The 15,460-nt window shown below is 36.8% G+C and overlaps 1 protein-coding gene across 2 annotated transcripts in view; it reads left to right on the plus strand.

The window, feature by feature from the left end:
• JAKMIP1 (janus kinase and microtubule interacting protein 1) overlaps positions 1–15,460 on the plus strand; it is a 97,329-nt gene that overhangs the window by 25,763 nt on the left and 56,106 nt on the right. For both annotated transcript variants that reach the window (XM_074147983.1, XM_074147982.1), the window contains 4 exons: positions 10,800–11,009; positions 11,679–11,798; positions 14,095–14,241; positions 14,839–14,979. In XM_074147983.1, the coding sequence (XP_074004084.1) occupies positions 10,800–11,009; positions 11,679–11,798; positions 14,095–14,241; positions 14,839–14,979 (618 nt within the window). The remainder of the gene's footprint in view (positions 1–10,799; positions 11,010–11,678; positions 11,799–14,094; positions 14,242–14,838; positions 14,980–15,460) is intronic.

The following is a 15,460-nucleotide window of genomic DNA, read 5'->3' on the forward strand; positions in this document are numbered from 1 at the left end:
CTCCCATTTTAATTAGCGCAAGGGATGCTTTCCTTCAATTTCAGATTAACCGTATTAGCTGCAGATTTGGGGTACTTGGTTTAGTTCCTACCCTTGTGGGATGAAACGACAAGGATGTGGCAGGCAGTGTTATTAGTATTAGCACAGTTCTGTAACTGAGCTTCAATTAATGTGGGTTTTTTTTTTTTTGTATGTGTTGTGTTTTATGGCAGTATTAAGAAATCAGCATCTTTGGTATTAACAGCCTAAATGGGCTGGCCATACTGTAATTCAAATTCTGACAGAGTAATTCAGGATTCACTGTCTGATTGTCTTGTCAGGCTTGGCTGATTTATTTTGCATTTTAGATCACAGGTTAGGTTTGCAGATGTATTTTGTATAGATATTACAGCTTTAAAAAAAGAAAAGCAATATTTTTACCATTGATTTTAGTACCCATGACTAATTTGAGTAAAATCTTGCATTTTTTTGGCTTCCTGTCAAAAAAGAATGTAGTGAGAAAGGAAAAAAGCAAAATCCATTGTCTATTAATATATGGATACAATTACATTATGTGCATAAACAGCGTGCTTGTGTTGTAAAAATGTATTTTAGAAATATCATTAATCAATTTTGAGATTGTCTTCACAGCTTTGAATTGAGCCATGAAAAATACCCGATAAGCCTCTATACAAACAAGACTGAATGGGGAAGATCCTAGTGTCTAATAAGGGGAAGTAAAATAGCTATTTGGCAAAAAATATAACACACCTTTTGTCTGTGCAGTATGAAATTATATTGGAATTTGACAGTTCCTGTCATTGAGTTAATATAACAGTGATATAAATGTTTTCATTAATTTAAGAACTGCTTGTTGACATGGGGTTTTTAATCTATTTTTTCTCCAAAAAGAAAAAATGTTTTTGCTGTATATACACATTGGCACAATGTGCTGACAACTAAGAAACTGGAAGTAAAAATAGCTGGTAACAAACTGGAGAGACAAATGAAACAGGTGTCTTAAAAGTAGAGACAACAGAGAGAGTAAGATAAGAAAGAAAGAACAGCTATTGCTTAGGTTTTTCAGCCAATATGTTCTGAGTAGTTGAGTCTGAACAGTTTTATTATTCTGTTATGTAGCATGAAAACTGTTGAGATGGATTCAATACTTAAAACCAGAAATAACATTAAAAGACAGCAAATAGGAAAAAAGAAAAAACAAAATCAGAAATAGCAAACTGAGAAATAATCTGCATGAAGGAAAAATGTTAAAGCTTGTTTTTATGGATCGTTTTTTTTTTCCCCAAAAAAAATATACAAAATCATAATTGTACTTCTTCATTCATGGAGCTTCAGTATAAACAGCCCTGAATCATACATTCAGCTGAGGGCTGTACAGGCAAGCGTGTACGTACCTAAATAATGCTGAATCAACAGACTTCTGTTTTAATGGCATCCTTGTAAGCAGTATGTCTGGTTTCCTTCTGAGATCTGGGTGGAACAAGGTAAATTTATTAAGTTATGCTTATGAAGTAGCTTAACGAGCAGGCAACTGTACTATGAGAGCATTTAATGTTTTAATCTAAATATAAAAAAGTGCACAAAATAACAGTATAGGTCAGCCAATTTTTCCTGGGCCTCAATTAAGCTTTGTCATTCAACTGATTTATTTGGTTTTAAAATCGAGTTTAAAGTTAGTGTTCACTGGTAAGTAAAGTTTCTCTCTTTTGGCTGAAATTGCTCAAATAGATGTTCAAATTGTTGGTGAGATTTGGCAACAGACCAACCTTATTCTGATATCAGTACAGCTGTGAAGGAGCGCATGAATATTAAGTATATCATATTAGTTAGAGGTTACATTTATTCTGGGAGTACCTGGACGGTGTTTTTAAGAAGGCCTTTACATTGCAAGACATGTTTCTCTAGATACAATGGACACTTTACAGTGCTTGTCTTGGAAAATATATGCAAAAAGCCCCAAACCATTAAAAGTATATTGAATACATCATCACTGATTTACTTCTCTATAGTATTTCTTGAATAAGAAGGAAAATGGATGTTTATTTTGTCAGGCACTGTTAATGACATAATTAAACATAATATTTAAACTTTGGAATAAACAGATTACACTTGTGTCCTGTGTTTTTTGGTGTAGGGTTTTAGTAAATATTATTTCCTCTATTGGAAATGTATTTAACATCAAACCTTTCACCTATTTTACAGACCAATACCATTCAAACTTGTTAAAATCTTTGTGCTATGGTCTTCCTAATTATTCCTAAACAGCTCGGATTAAAATGAATTGAAGGACTTATTTCACTTAAATGTAAAATAGCCCTAGTTTTCTTAACCACAAAATCAATACAAAAAATTCCACTGATCCAATTAGGTGCACAATCAGATCTATGATTAAGAGGGCACAGATTATACCAGATTGATTAAATTTGCTTATTTCGACTGTATTCTCAAATAACCTCATAAAATTGTCTAAAGAGTAACGTAACTTTACTACAGATTCATAATTACAAGGAAAAAAAAATCCTTTTGCTGTTAAAAGAATCAAAGTAAAAGAAATTGTTTTGAGGAGTGATTTTTCAGAAGTTCCTATCAGCCATGATTTATGAAGATGGATGCACTCTTTAAGTGTCCTTAGTCTCCTTATTTCTGTTTAGTGTGTCCCAAATGTATGTAATGCAGTACCTGGAAGAATGTAATTCAAACTAATAGATTAAGCATTTTTTAAAGGTAAAAATCAAGGCAATTTCACTTAAACTTCTGTTCAAGGAACAGAAAAACCCTCTGCTGAAATAAGTTTGTGCCATTTATATTGTGATCTTTTTAATTATTATTTCAGTTTTGTACCTGTGTATAACACTGTATCTCATTATTTAAGTGAAGACTTCTGAAAGACTGAGAGTAAAACATTTTCAAAATTAAGAATTAGATTGTTTCAGTTCAGGACAAAACCAAATTTCAGATCAAGTCCTTCACAAGTTAGTATTTTTTGACCTTGCACAGCTCTTAATGTGTTTGTCTGCCTCTAAGTCCTTAGTGTATCACTTAGCATTGACATTCCATACGAGAAGTGCAGTATCATACAATCACAGAAAAATGTAGATGGTGAGGGTCCTCTCGAGGTCATCTTGCTTGACGATGTCCTGCTTAAAGCAGGGCTGCCTTGCAAGTTGGATCAGGTTGCTCTGGGCCTCCTCCAGTTCAGTTTGAAAATCTTGGAAGACAGAGATTCAGGGTCTCTGGGCAACCTGCCCCAATGCCTGCTCACTGTGAAATTTCTTTCTTCTCCCTCTTTCTTTAACCTCTGATGATTATCCTTGTTCTTTTGCTGTGCATCTCTGAGAACTATCTGCCTTATTCATCCCTGCATCCCCCTCGAGGTAGTTGAGTGAGTATCTGCAGTTGTAATGCATCCCGTGGTCTTCTCTGTGGCTGCCTGAGCAAGCCGGGCTCTCTCACCCATTCCTTGAATGTTGTACACTGCAGCCCCATAGTGGTCTTACTGGCCTTCCTCCAGTTTATGGCACCTGTGCCAGTTTGTCAATATCGCTTTTTTTTTGTGCCGGGGAGCCCAAAATTGGCTCCTGGTGTGGTTTCACAAGCACTTAATAAAAGGCTAAATCACTTCTCTGTCCTTCTGGCTACGCTTCTCCTGATTTGGCCCAGTATCAAGTTAACTTCAATCATTGCAAACTCTCACCTCTGACCCAGATACAACTTGCCCTGCAGGACACACAAGTTTTTCCTTTTTTTCTTTTGTTTGTCTTTTTATTTTTTTTTTTATTTTTTTCCCCTTCCTCCTTGCAGACCTGCCAACTTCGATTGGCATCCAGCCTTTTCAATTGCAAGAGTTCAAACCCTCCCAGGGCAGGACAATGTATCTGTCTTAAGTGAACTTTATGGGGGATTTTTTTGGCCCGTTTCTCAAACATTTCAAAGTCCCTCTGAATGGTGTTCCTTTCCTCTAGTATAGTAACAGCTCCCCCAAATTTGGAATCATCCACAAATTTGGAGGTGCTGCATTCCATTTCTTCATCTGGGCAGTTGATAAAAGTTGTTAAAATTTGTTATTGTCTTCAATTTTCAAGGGGTAAAATTTAGATGATCAAATAAAAAGCTTTTGCCTTCTGAGAGATTCAGCTTTTTTTTTTTTTTTTAGTAAAACATGAAAAAAAGTAGGAGCAAAAGTTTAACACTCCACCAAAACCTAAAATTATGTCCTTTGTGGTGGTGTCAACTATATTCTAATAACATTCACTTTATCCTACATTTCTATTACTAGGATTTTGCCATTTTAAGGCAGTGAAATTTGTATCTTTAGGCTACATTCAGCAGCAGGGGTGATACAGAGACCCTTTGTCTCTGGAATTTCTGGTGGACAGGTGGCTGTTGGCAGGGGCGCTCTGTGATCCTCTGCTGACCTGGGAAGAAGGATGGAGCCTGCCTTTTCTCACTTCACTTGTGCAGTGGCACACATTCCTGATCAAAATCTTGAATTTTGAGACTGGAAAGCTGAGGTTTGAATCATGCCAGTGTGTGCAGCCATGCATGGTTGGGTAGAGCCTGCTGTAGCGTGCTTCTTATCAACCGCTTAAACCCGCGTGTGTTTCACACACAGCTGCTGATACCAAATTGTAGGCTGCTTCTCTGGATTTTGCCATCTGTTGGAGATGCGTGTTTCAGCTGCATTCCAAGGCTGAGCTAATCTCCTACGAAGACCCTTCCACCACCTCCAGCATTTTAGGACTGCAAATAATACTTTGCTTTCCATCCTCTGAAGATTTATGCTTGTCCGCTCAGGAACTAACAGGACAGCATTTCACTGGGCGCTTGTTTTTTCCTAAATCAAGCTGACCTAATGAAAACTTTTTATAGCTCAGGCTCAACGTTTTGTTTTTATTCTTACTATTTTCGAAGGACTCTATTATCATAGGTAGGTCACAAATCTGACTTCTATATCTATATGCCCTACCACACACTTAAAAAAAATGTGGGAAAAACTATTGGAAGAAAATATTGACTGTACATTTAGAAAAATTACACATGAAGTTAGGAATAAGTCCCATCTACCTGTGTTTGACTCTGGCTTCTCCACTGGATGGCTGGCATCCTTTATCACTCTTTCTGGAAGGTTCCTAAATAAACAGCAAACATTTATTTAAATAGGTGGCCATATCTAGTGTAGAGAATGCTAATACTCAGTGCAGGAATATTTTAATTCCTTCCTCCAGGTGGGCTTTCAGCTTGGGATATTGTGTTAGGTCTTAGTGTCGCTTTGTAAATTCCATTTAGTTTTATCTTTAACTGTTTATTAGAGTAGCATCCCCTTTTTGGTTTTCTTAGTAACTCACAATCCTTCTGTCAAGATATCCCTATTTTTAGCATTAAACATTTAGTGTAAAGATTAATTAAATGTCTTCTGGAGAAGAGCACTGTAGAATTTTGTTCTGCAGGAGATAACTTTGATAAGGATGGGTAAAGAGGAAGGTCTTACACTTGGCGATGCAGCAGCTGGCTTTTTCCACTTTGAAAACTGAGCATGTCACTGCCTTGATAGATCTAGCTTTTAATTCCCTGGGAATTTCTCTTTCAACTTTATGAGAGGCTAAAGTTCCCCCAAAGGTCTCTGACTTTCTTTCACTGTGGCTATTGAAGTGTGGGATAATTGGCAGGGGGAAACTTTTTCCAATGGCTGGCTTGGTTCTCTTTCATGTTTGATAAATATTATTAAAACACTTATTTCTGCTCATTTCTCTTAGCTGTTAGGATGTGGTTAGATACCTGTTCTTAGGAAACTCTGTAATTTTGACACAGGCTATAAATGCTAGCTCTTCGTTGATATAATGCCAGTAATTGCTGTGTTCAGCACCTAACATCTGACAGCACAAAACCCATTAATTAAGAAATGATACCTTACAAAGCTGTAATTTTTACCAGGAGCTCCAGAGTTACTTACGCTATCCAAGGTGATTTCTCAGTTATTTCGCTCTGCAACTGCTTGTGTATGATCTTATTTCCTTTAAAATCTTCTCTCAGAGGGTATTTCTGCTTCTTCTCTTCTCAAAGCATGTAATCGAATGTGTGTCCTAACCTCATGGTGCTCCACTGCCTTCCTATCACGGCCTTTTTGTACTGTATTGTAGCATGCTTGATTGCATACAGAAAAAATGTGGCTGCTTTAAAACCCACGCAAAACAGAATGTAAAAGAGTTCGTGTGACCCTGTTGTATTGCATAGCTGCAAGAAGTGGGAAAAACTGGTTTTAAACTGAGAACAAATTTGAAACCAAAGCAGCTGTTTGGAAGCAATTTCTGGGATAATGTATTTGATTTAAGGTAATATCTGTGAGCCGAATGCATGGATTGGGATCTCATTGCGCTAAAACTGTTGGAAGAAAAGATGGTCTCTATCCTTTGTGTCTTAATGAATAGAAGTAGAGGGAGGAATACATGAAAGAGGTAGTATGAGATTAGCGCAGTCGGCTTTCGGTTGCCACGTGTTGCTTTTCCCAGCTACAGTGTGCCACAGATGCAGAAACCCCTTACAGGCACCTGGCGTGGCAGGTCCTGCATCATGCTCCCTGGACCACGAGGGGTTGAGGAGCACGGTGGAAAGGCATCTACTTGTTCAGAATCCAGTCATGAATCATCAGGTGATGATTCATCACGGATCCATCTAGGTTTATTAGCTTCAGCTCAATGCTGGCCTTGACATACCTGCATCACTTCCAACAGAGAAATTCCTGCATTTCTATAATGTGCTTCCAATGTCTTAAGTTCCAAGGGATTTGTTAATTTAGGTGTCCTGTTTGAAGAGCAGACAATAGATTGTGATCTCAGCAGTGTAATTTCTCTTAAGTATTTATGTTTTTTTCATCATTTCCTTTTGTATTTTAGAGGTGTTGTGGAAAGGAGAGACCTAAGAGGAATTTAAGGAAGGTACCTAACTGGATATTCGTGGTGTCCCTTCAAGTAGCAACAGTGGCATGGGAGAAAACATGAAAATTCATGACTGCATATATGACAAGCTGATATTGGGGAGGGGACATAACCCCCTAATATTAGATAAGGGATAAGTGGACTGCAGTTGGGCTGTGAATATATTTGACAGTGAGAGTGGTGGTGGTCATTGTTTAATGTAGTAAAAAGAAAAACAGTTTAGAGAATCCAGAGATGAGAGTTTTGTGGAAAAGGCATCTTTAACAGCAACATTCACACTGGATGGAGAGCAGACAGGACTGAATTTAAGGTCAGAAAGGAGAATGCTACAATGACTAAGGCATGATACAAGAACTCGGGTAAAAGTCTACCTGTGTGTATGGATTTTAGAGCTGATAGGGGAAAAGAGTCTTTAGATCTAATCAAATTGTACCTGGGAGAGTACAGAATTAAAGATTACAACTGTTTTATGTATGTAAGTGATGAGTTGTTTGGGAATGGCTCCCTAGTGATGTAAAACAGACATTAAAAAGCATGAAAAAGAAAGGAACGTTAATACGTGGTTGTTTCTTTCCAACTCTGTCACTTGGGCTAATAAAAAATATTCCACCTCTTTTAGATTGTGTGGATTCCTAGACAATCTTGGCTATGACAGTGTTCCTTCCACAACATGAATTTGGTCAAAATAGCAAGCAGCAGGGAATCCAGATTAATCCATTTTGATTTTCATTTACCTAATGGAAGACACTTCTCTCCCTGCTAAAATAAAGACTGTGATACGTGGTCTAATTACACAAGGCTATTTTCCTTTATGCTGCCAGCTTTTTTGATTCGTGTAATCAAATGTGTCAAGAATTCGAGAAAAGAGGTGTTCTCCAGTGGTACAGTACTGGCATGGAGACTTTGTGTGAGCTTTTACAACTGTTAGAACATATAAGACTAAACTAAGCTAAAGTCTTTTGGGAGTGGTTGACTTTTCTTCTCTAGCTATCAGCTTATGTTCAGTTTAAACCTAAACCGTATCTCCTTTTTGTAGTCTTGTACCTCTTTCTTTGCTTGCCTGCCCTTTGACCTATTGTCTCTCCCACATGGAACTGAGGGATGTTCTATCACTGTAAAATATTTCTTTTCTTTTTCTTTTTTCTCTCTGGCATAATTTGTACTCTCTGTTAAGAAAGCAGACAGGGAAGATGAACAATTTTGCTCTGTAGTGTGCCAGTCTGAAGAAAGATGGTAAGTCTTTGGGTCAGACACTGGGATAAACTTAAGAAAATTGAGGCATTAACTGGGTTGATGATGTTACATTGCGAAAATCAAAGGTGTAGCTGTCCCCTTGAGGAAAGGAGAATTATATTGTGCCCCAGGCCTCTGAAACAGAACTTAAGGTAGAGGCATTACTGCTGCAGTTCTATTCTTCATCAGTTTGTAATAAATTAGTTGCTTAGAAATTCTTCTTTCTGTTAGTTCATGCTTATAAAAGTAATCGCTATTGCAATGCTCTGTGATTTGTGTGTGCGCACACATGCATATGTTTACATGAGTAAGAGATTCTTTAGTGCTTACCTGTAACTTAAAATGTAAGCTCAAAATATAAAAGGTTGTGCAGCTGTTGCCGTTATATTGCTGTTTTCAATTATTGTTAGTGTCTCAAAGATTTTTCGATTTGACTGGAACATGGGGTGTTGCTTTTTTTTTTTTTTTTTTTTTTTTTACCACGTGTAGATTTTATGGTAGAAAAAACAGTAGTAGGAAGAGCAGAGGGGAATTCTGGAATTCTGCCTTCTTTCTTGCGTTCTCCTATCCCCCACCCCAGAACCATGCTCTTCCATGGCATTTTTTTCTAATGTGTGTGAGCTTTGATCTATGGAAGCGTGTGTGAAGGATGACATGGCCGTGACTTCACTGGTCACATCTGTTTCAAACAATCTGTTCTGCTGCAGCTCAGCAAGTAGCAGCCTGTACCGAGACTGTTGCTTTCTTACTTCTTCCGATTTAAACACCTATATCATTACCATTTACCATTTTAATATGAAAAGTATGAAATGTGCTACTAATTGGGTAACCTTGGTTCTTTCTTGTTAAGTGTATACCTTGCATGGCCAAATTTCTATCTTTACATAGATGTTCAGTGTGAGCACCTGCGTAATTGAAAGTGAAACTTTGTCCACAGTATTTAGTTACATGACATTTTTTCCTCCCAAGGGGTCCCTGATAGATGAGTGTTCATGACAGATAGCATTCAGTGAATGAGGCAGCTGCTTAATTTTTGTCATTGCTGTTCCCTGAACAGTCCCTCTGAAACCCTGCACGTTACAAATTCTTCCATTAATAAAAACTGCATTCTTTTCCTGCAAGTCCTTCCTGGCATACTTGAAAGTCTCACAAACCTGAATTAAAGTACTGGGAAGTATTATACGAATTTACTGGATGTGGAATTGAGACCCAGCGACCTTCCTAAACCAGGAGAGAAATCTCCATCGGAACCAATCTCCAGCAGTTCCAGTTGGAACTTAAAAGCAGCGTAGACCAGCTTATTGTCTTCAAATATGAGCTTTTTGTCTTCAATCATGACTTGATGCTTCAGCCCGGCCATCTCCTGCCACACAGGTTCTGTACACAAACTAATGCCACGTGCTTTGTAGACAGTGAAAGGAGTAAGGCAAGAGTCCTGAAAAAGCAAATTGTATCCAATCGTGTAATCTGATTGTGTTAATCCTGTACATCACTCAGACTTAACTATAAGTTACTTCTAATACTTCCTTTTCTTATTTTTCTTTTTTTTTTTGGTGTGATGTGACATAAAGAACTTTTTCTATGGATGTAAGGCTATGATAAGCAACAAAAGTACAATTTAACAAGTTCATATTTTTATTTGATTTTTTTCAAATAAGAATTCCATGAGTTTATGTTGGCCAAGAGAACAATTTAGTAAACTGAAGAAGATACAGCACAGTTCCAATAAATACATTCTTAATGGTTAACATGCCTGTTAAGAAATCTGTTTCTATAGTAACTAACTGCTGCAGATTGTCACTTCCTCTAGCACTTGGAATAGTACCAAAGTGAATTTTAACACTGATGCTGCGAGGGACAAATGCTATGAGAGCTGCAATAGATCACTGCTAGCAGTATGCTTTATTTGGTATCGAGATGTATGAACAACACAGTTCAGTAACCATAGATGGTGCTTAAGAACTATTTATTCCTACCCTTTTTTCTAATGCTCCATGTGCATTTGCTTTTTTTCCTTCTATACAAAGACTAGTCCTCATTTGAATCGTATAGCAAGGGCACATAAAATACATAGGTATGCTTAACATGTTAAGTTTAAATGTGTGTGCGTGTATATGCTACTGATTTTTAAATGTCTGTGAAGAGATTCACCACGTGTGATTTTCAGTAATAGAGAGGGAGTCAACATGAGGCAAACGTATGGCTCAAGCTTTAAAACAAGCTCAGGTGAGTTTAAAAGGAAGTGTTTGTTTTATCTGGTACTAGCCCTCTGTTTCTTCTCTGAAGCATAGTGAAGTGAGGTTTTTCTTCTGCTTATAGAAACGTGTATCCTCAGATGAAGTGGATGATTTCAGTGGCTATGTATTCTGTTTCAGTGTATGTTTGTACCTACTTTTGTTTGTCCTTTAAGTTGAGACTGCACTGGGCAAACTCATGATCAAGTGAAGGGCTGAAACTTTTTTAAGGGGAGGGGAAGAAGCTTCAGAAGAGATACATCTTTTTAGCAACCACGGTTTGGGCTGCTGGTGTAATTTTGAGAGAAACAGAACTTTGTTTTTGCAAGTTTGTGGATATGCACGCAGTGAACACTTGGAGATCTTACAGAAACTTCCTTCTTGTTTTATTTCTTTACAGATGGATGAGATAAAAGGCAAAGACAGAGTGATTCTGGCTCTGGAGAAAGACCTTGGTGTCCAGGCAGGCCATACACAGAAACTGCTCCTTCAGAAAGAAGCTTTGGATGAACAGCTTGTCCAAGTGAAGGAGGCAGAAAGATACCACAGTAGTCCTAAGAGAGAGCTTCCGGCAGGAGTGGGGGATATCAGCGAACTCATGGGAAGCCCGGTAAGAAAACTGTGTTTTCTTCAAATGTTCAACACAGAATAATTACAGCCTGAGTGTTTGCATTGGTTTTGTGGATACTTTTAAAATACTAGAAGGACTAATTAATGGTAAATGCGCTGTTTCACTGGTGATTCCTTGGATCTCTTGAATTTCAAAGAATGTTGAAAAATATGTGGATATAGAACTTTTAGAATTTACATTGGGAACTTTACCTATGAACCCCATTATTATGTTAGCTATTTATTTCATAACTTCCGGAATTATTTTAACCAATGGTATCTAGATATTATACTTTTCAAAAACTGTGCCATGTGATTTTTATCTGTCCTATGCACTAGATTTTTTTTTTTTACTTCTAGCTGGTAGTAAGAAATCTGGTGAGAAGTAACCAGTAATAGGTGAAACATTATTTATCTAGTTTAAAAAAAAAATTAAATCTTTACATACATTTTACAAGCAGATACTTTTCATGTAATATATCATGTAGCTTTTCCACAGGATGTTATTGGTCAGTGTTTCAGTTAATTAAAGTGAGTTTTCCAGACATCAATGTAGAGAGTCTATTTTAAGTTTACACAATCCACTTACTAAACCACGATGTTAAATTTATGGATAGTAAAATATTTTTTAAAAACTAATGTTATATAACTGTGTGTTTTTGATGTAAAGGAGCAGCATTTGGATGAACGAGATGTGCGGAGATTTCAGTTAAAAATCGCTGAACTGAATGCTGTAATAAGGAAGCTGGAAGACAGAAATACTCTCTTAGCAGATGAAAGAAATGAACTGGTAAATTAATTAGTAATAACACAGATGGTGACTGGAAGGGCATATTTATGGGAAAAGATTTAATGCTGGAAAGTCAGTGTTATAAATTATTTACAAATTAGTCCTGGTTGGCCTCAATCAATTGTAACTAAATATTACAGAAATTTCTATAGAAATTGACATTGTGAGCATAGAAGACATGGATGGAATCTCTCTTGCTCCAGAAAAATAAAACTTTATAAATTTATTTTGGGGTATCCTAATCAAATTGACTGGTAGCTTTCCTGTGGCACTGTGTAATGATGTTTTGTAAAACATGCATAATCTATGCACTGAAATTACTTTATTAATCTTTTTGAAATTTGACATTGGTTTTGTGACATGCTTATGCTGCCTAGGAGTTAAAAAAGCTTTTTTGTGCTGGACATGAAAAATCTTCCATTTCTCAAGGGAAATCTCTTAAGTAGGTGAAATTATCCTGGGAGAGTGATAGTAACTTACAAAAGAAAGGATATGACAAGAATTTTAAGAATGAATTTTATTAGCCTGCGTCGCTACTTAATCGCTTGTACTGTGGTTAACGGTAAAATTCCCTGTGATGGGAGGTGAATGTTTACAATAAGAATCTTTACTTATGTCCTCTCCTAATGCCCTGTTTTTTGTGGCAGAAGAAAAGATTTTTCATTCTAATCAGATGGAAATTTTCCCTTGTGTAAGCTATGTATCTGATTCTAAAAAAAAAATGCTATGATGTATGGTGAGGACAGAAGGGGAGGGCACTCTTGCTGCATCAGAGTGAAGCATTGACATCTTCCTCCTTGCTTTGTCAGACTTAGCTCTTCATGTTGAGTTAGGAAGGCTTTGCTTTATCATAAAAGGACTTACTCATTGAGATATCATAACTAAATTATCAGAAGAGCTATTTTTGACATTTTCTTGTCTGATATCTTGGCTGAATTGATTAGTGAAGATAATTGAACAATGTTAGACTAAAATTGAATGAATTGAGAACATAATCGTGTCTTTTTTTTTTTTTTAAACTTCTCCTCTTTAAACAGCTGTATAGTCTAAACCGCCCCTTCATATGACAAAATTGATTCCTCACCAACAATTTAAGTTTCTTGGGGTGAGAAGAACATGCGTCTTAGCCTGGTACAGTTCACCATTTTTGCTACTTTGCCTAGGTGCTGAGTGTTTCTTGTTTTGGGTTTTTTTCCCCACTCTTACTGCTACACTTACTTTTCTCTGCTCTACACTCTCAAGAACGTCTTGCCTTTTTTCCAAGATTGCATTATGTAAAGACAAGATATTTCAGCCTCCTAGTCCTTTCTGTGGACAAAAGTAATTCAAAACATCCTTGAGGAATGCTGAAGTACTGCAACATCTATCCTTCAGTGTCCCTCTAGATGGAGGGCATGTATGACTCAGTCAAGTGTTCTTGATGCTTGACCTAAAGGCATAAGAAATGCATTTTGGAAAAGATATGGAGAAGGTTTTGTCATATTGTGAGAAAATATTATATATACCCAGTAATATCAGTGAACTGGTGTGAGTAAGCATGCTGAAAAATAATTTTCTCCTGAGAATGAAACAGAAAACCCAATACTCAGCAAAATTATCTCAGGAGAAAGACTATATTTTTCTCATTTCCAGTTAAAACTCAGTAAATTGAAAAATCTTTTGATTGGAAAAAACAGATTTTTTTTTTTTTTTTTTTTTTTTTTAAAACAGCTCAAGGATTAATGAAACAAAGAGAGTGAAATACTGAATACACACAAATGCAAGAAAGGGCAGTAATTTGCTTCACATAATTGTTTAACATCATAAAACCACAGGAACAAAATTGAGCAGCTTGAAAATGTCAGCAGAATGCTGAGATTGAATCTGTGCCCTCTGGCTGACTTTCTCATTGCTCTAATTACACATTAGGTATAGGGTTTTTAGAGTAGAGTAGGAAGAGTTTACTCCTGCTAAGGGGCAGTGAAAACGACTACCCTAGAGACCTAGTTGCTCACAAAAAGCTTTAAACAATGAGATTAGTTTACCAACAAATCACTTTTATGGATCATCATAAGTGTTTTCCAAGAGCAAAATCCAGTGACTAGATCTAGTGTTTTTGTAGACTACAGAAGTGCTATTTCTTATCTGTTTGGACTCCTGTAGTTCTTAGTTCAGCAGTATTCTATATCAGATGCCACTTAACGAAAGAACTAAATTTTCTGAATGAAGGAAGAAGGCAAGCGAAAACACTCATATTTCTTCTTTCCTACAAGTATAAACTAAAGCACAGCTCACACTGATCCTTTGCCATTTGCAGCTGAAACGTTCTCGGGAGACAGAAAGTCAGTTGAAGCCTTTGGTAGAAAAAAATAAGAGGATGAGCAAAAAAAATGATGATATGTTGCAATGTATCCAGAGAATGGAAGAAAAAATAAAAAATCTATCAAGGGAAAATGTAGAATTGGTAAGTAATTATCTCTGACATCATGTTATAAGAACACATTGCACACAGTTACTTTTGAGGTGGAAGTGCTTGTGAGGCATTTACTCCAATACAGGTATTTCAAAGTCTTAAATTCAGTCAATGCAGCTGAATATTCATACTCTAAATTCAGAGTGACATGTGCTTTGTGTTGTATCAATTCGTGCTGATTAAGAGAAGGGATCACAGATAGACAAAATGTGTTTGGAGGCTATAAAAGTGTATGACTAAAAATCAGCTTTAATAAATGCTGCTTTTATGATTAGAAGTCAGAACTGAATTTGAGCTCTACTGTGTTAGATCATTGAGTTCACTTGTCTGCTAATTTTGTCCCAGATTATGTTCTTTGATTCTGTTGTAAAGTATCTTATGTGAAATACTAACACCGAGGCATACAGAATATATAATCTATTTTTTTTTGTTTGAAAGAGGCCTTATGTTGTAGAGGAGTATGCACTGATGAGTCCAAAGAATTCTTGATTCACATCACATGTGAGACTTTTCCTCATATTCTAGCAAGAGACCTTAAAAAGTTCTTGATGTTTAATTTTTTTTTCAATTTTATTTTAATTTTTATAGAAAGAGAAGCTATCTGCACAACCAGCACTGAAGAGGCACACATCTTTGAATGATCTCAGCAGCACACGGGAGGAACAAGAAATTGAGTTCCTTAGACTGCAAGTCAAAGAACAGCAGCATGTTATTGATGATCTCACAGTGGTAATGTTTATGACTGGTATACACATGTGCATGCACACACATCTATAGGCAAGCTAAAGATTTGAGAGCAATATTTTAACTCCAGTTGTTGTAGTGATACAGAAGTAGTTCTTTGGCATGGAAGGGTTCTTGTTATTTCTCAGGTAGTGAAATAATTTATTTGGAATGTGTTTGACTCTCTGTACTATAAAATACTGACTTATTATGCGCTGCTTGTGGGAAGAAGTGCATCAGTCCATCCACCTAACTTACAAAACTGACTGTCAACAACTGAAGCACTTGGAGGAAAGATCACGTTTCAAAACTTAGTGACTGAAACGTGTTGGATGTAGACCCTGGTGCAAAGCCAACCACTCCCCCCATCTAGAAGTTCTCCCAAAAAAAAGGAACATGCAGGTTGGCATTCATTTCACTTAACCAAGGATCTCCAACTGAGCTGGCCACACTAGCTGTCTTTATAACAAGTGGAGAGAAATATGCA

This window comes from Numenius arquata, chromosome 5 (assembly GCF_964106895.1).
Source record: "Numenius arquata chromosome 5, bNumArq3.hap1.1, whole genome shotgun sequence".
Taxonomy (NCBI): Eukaryota; Metazoa; Chordata; class Aves; order Charadriiformes; family Scolopacidae; genus Numenius; species Numenius arquata.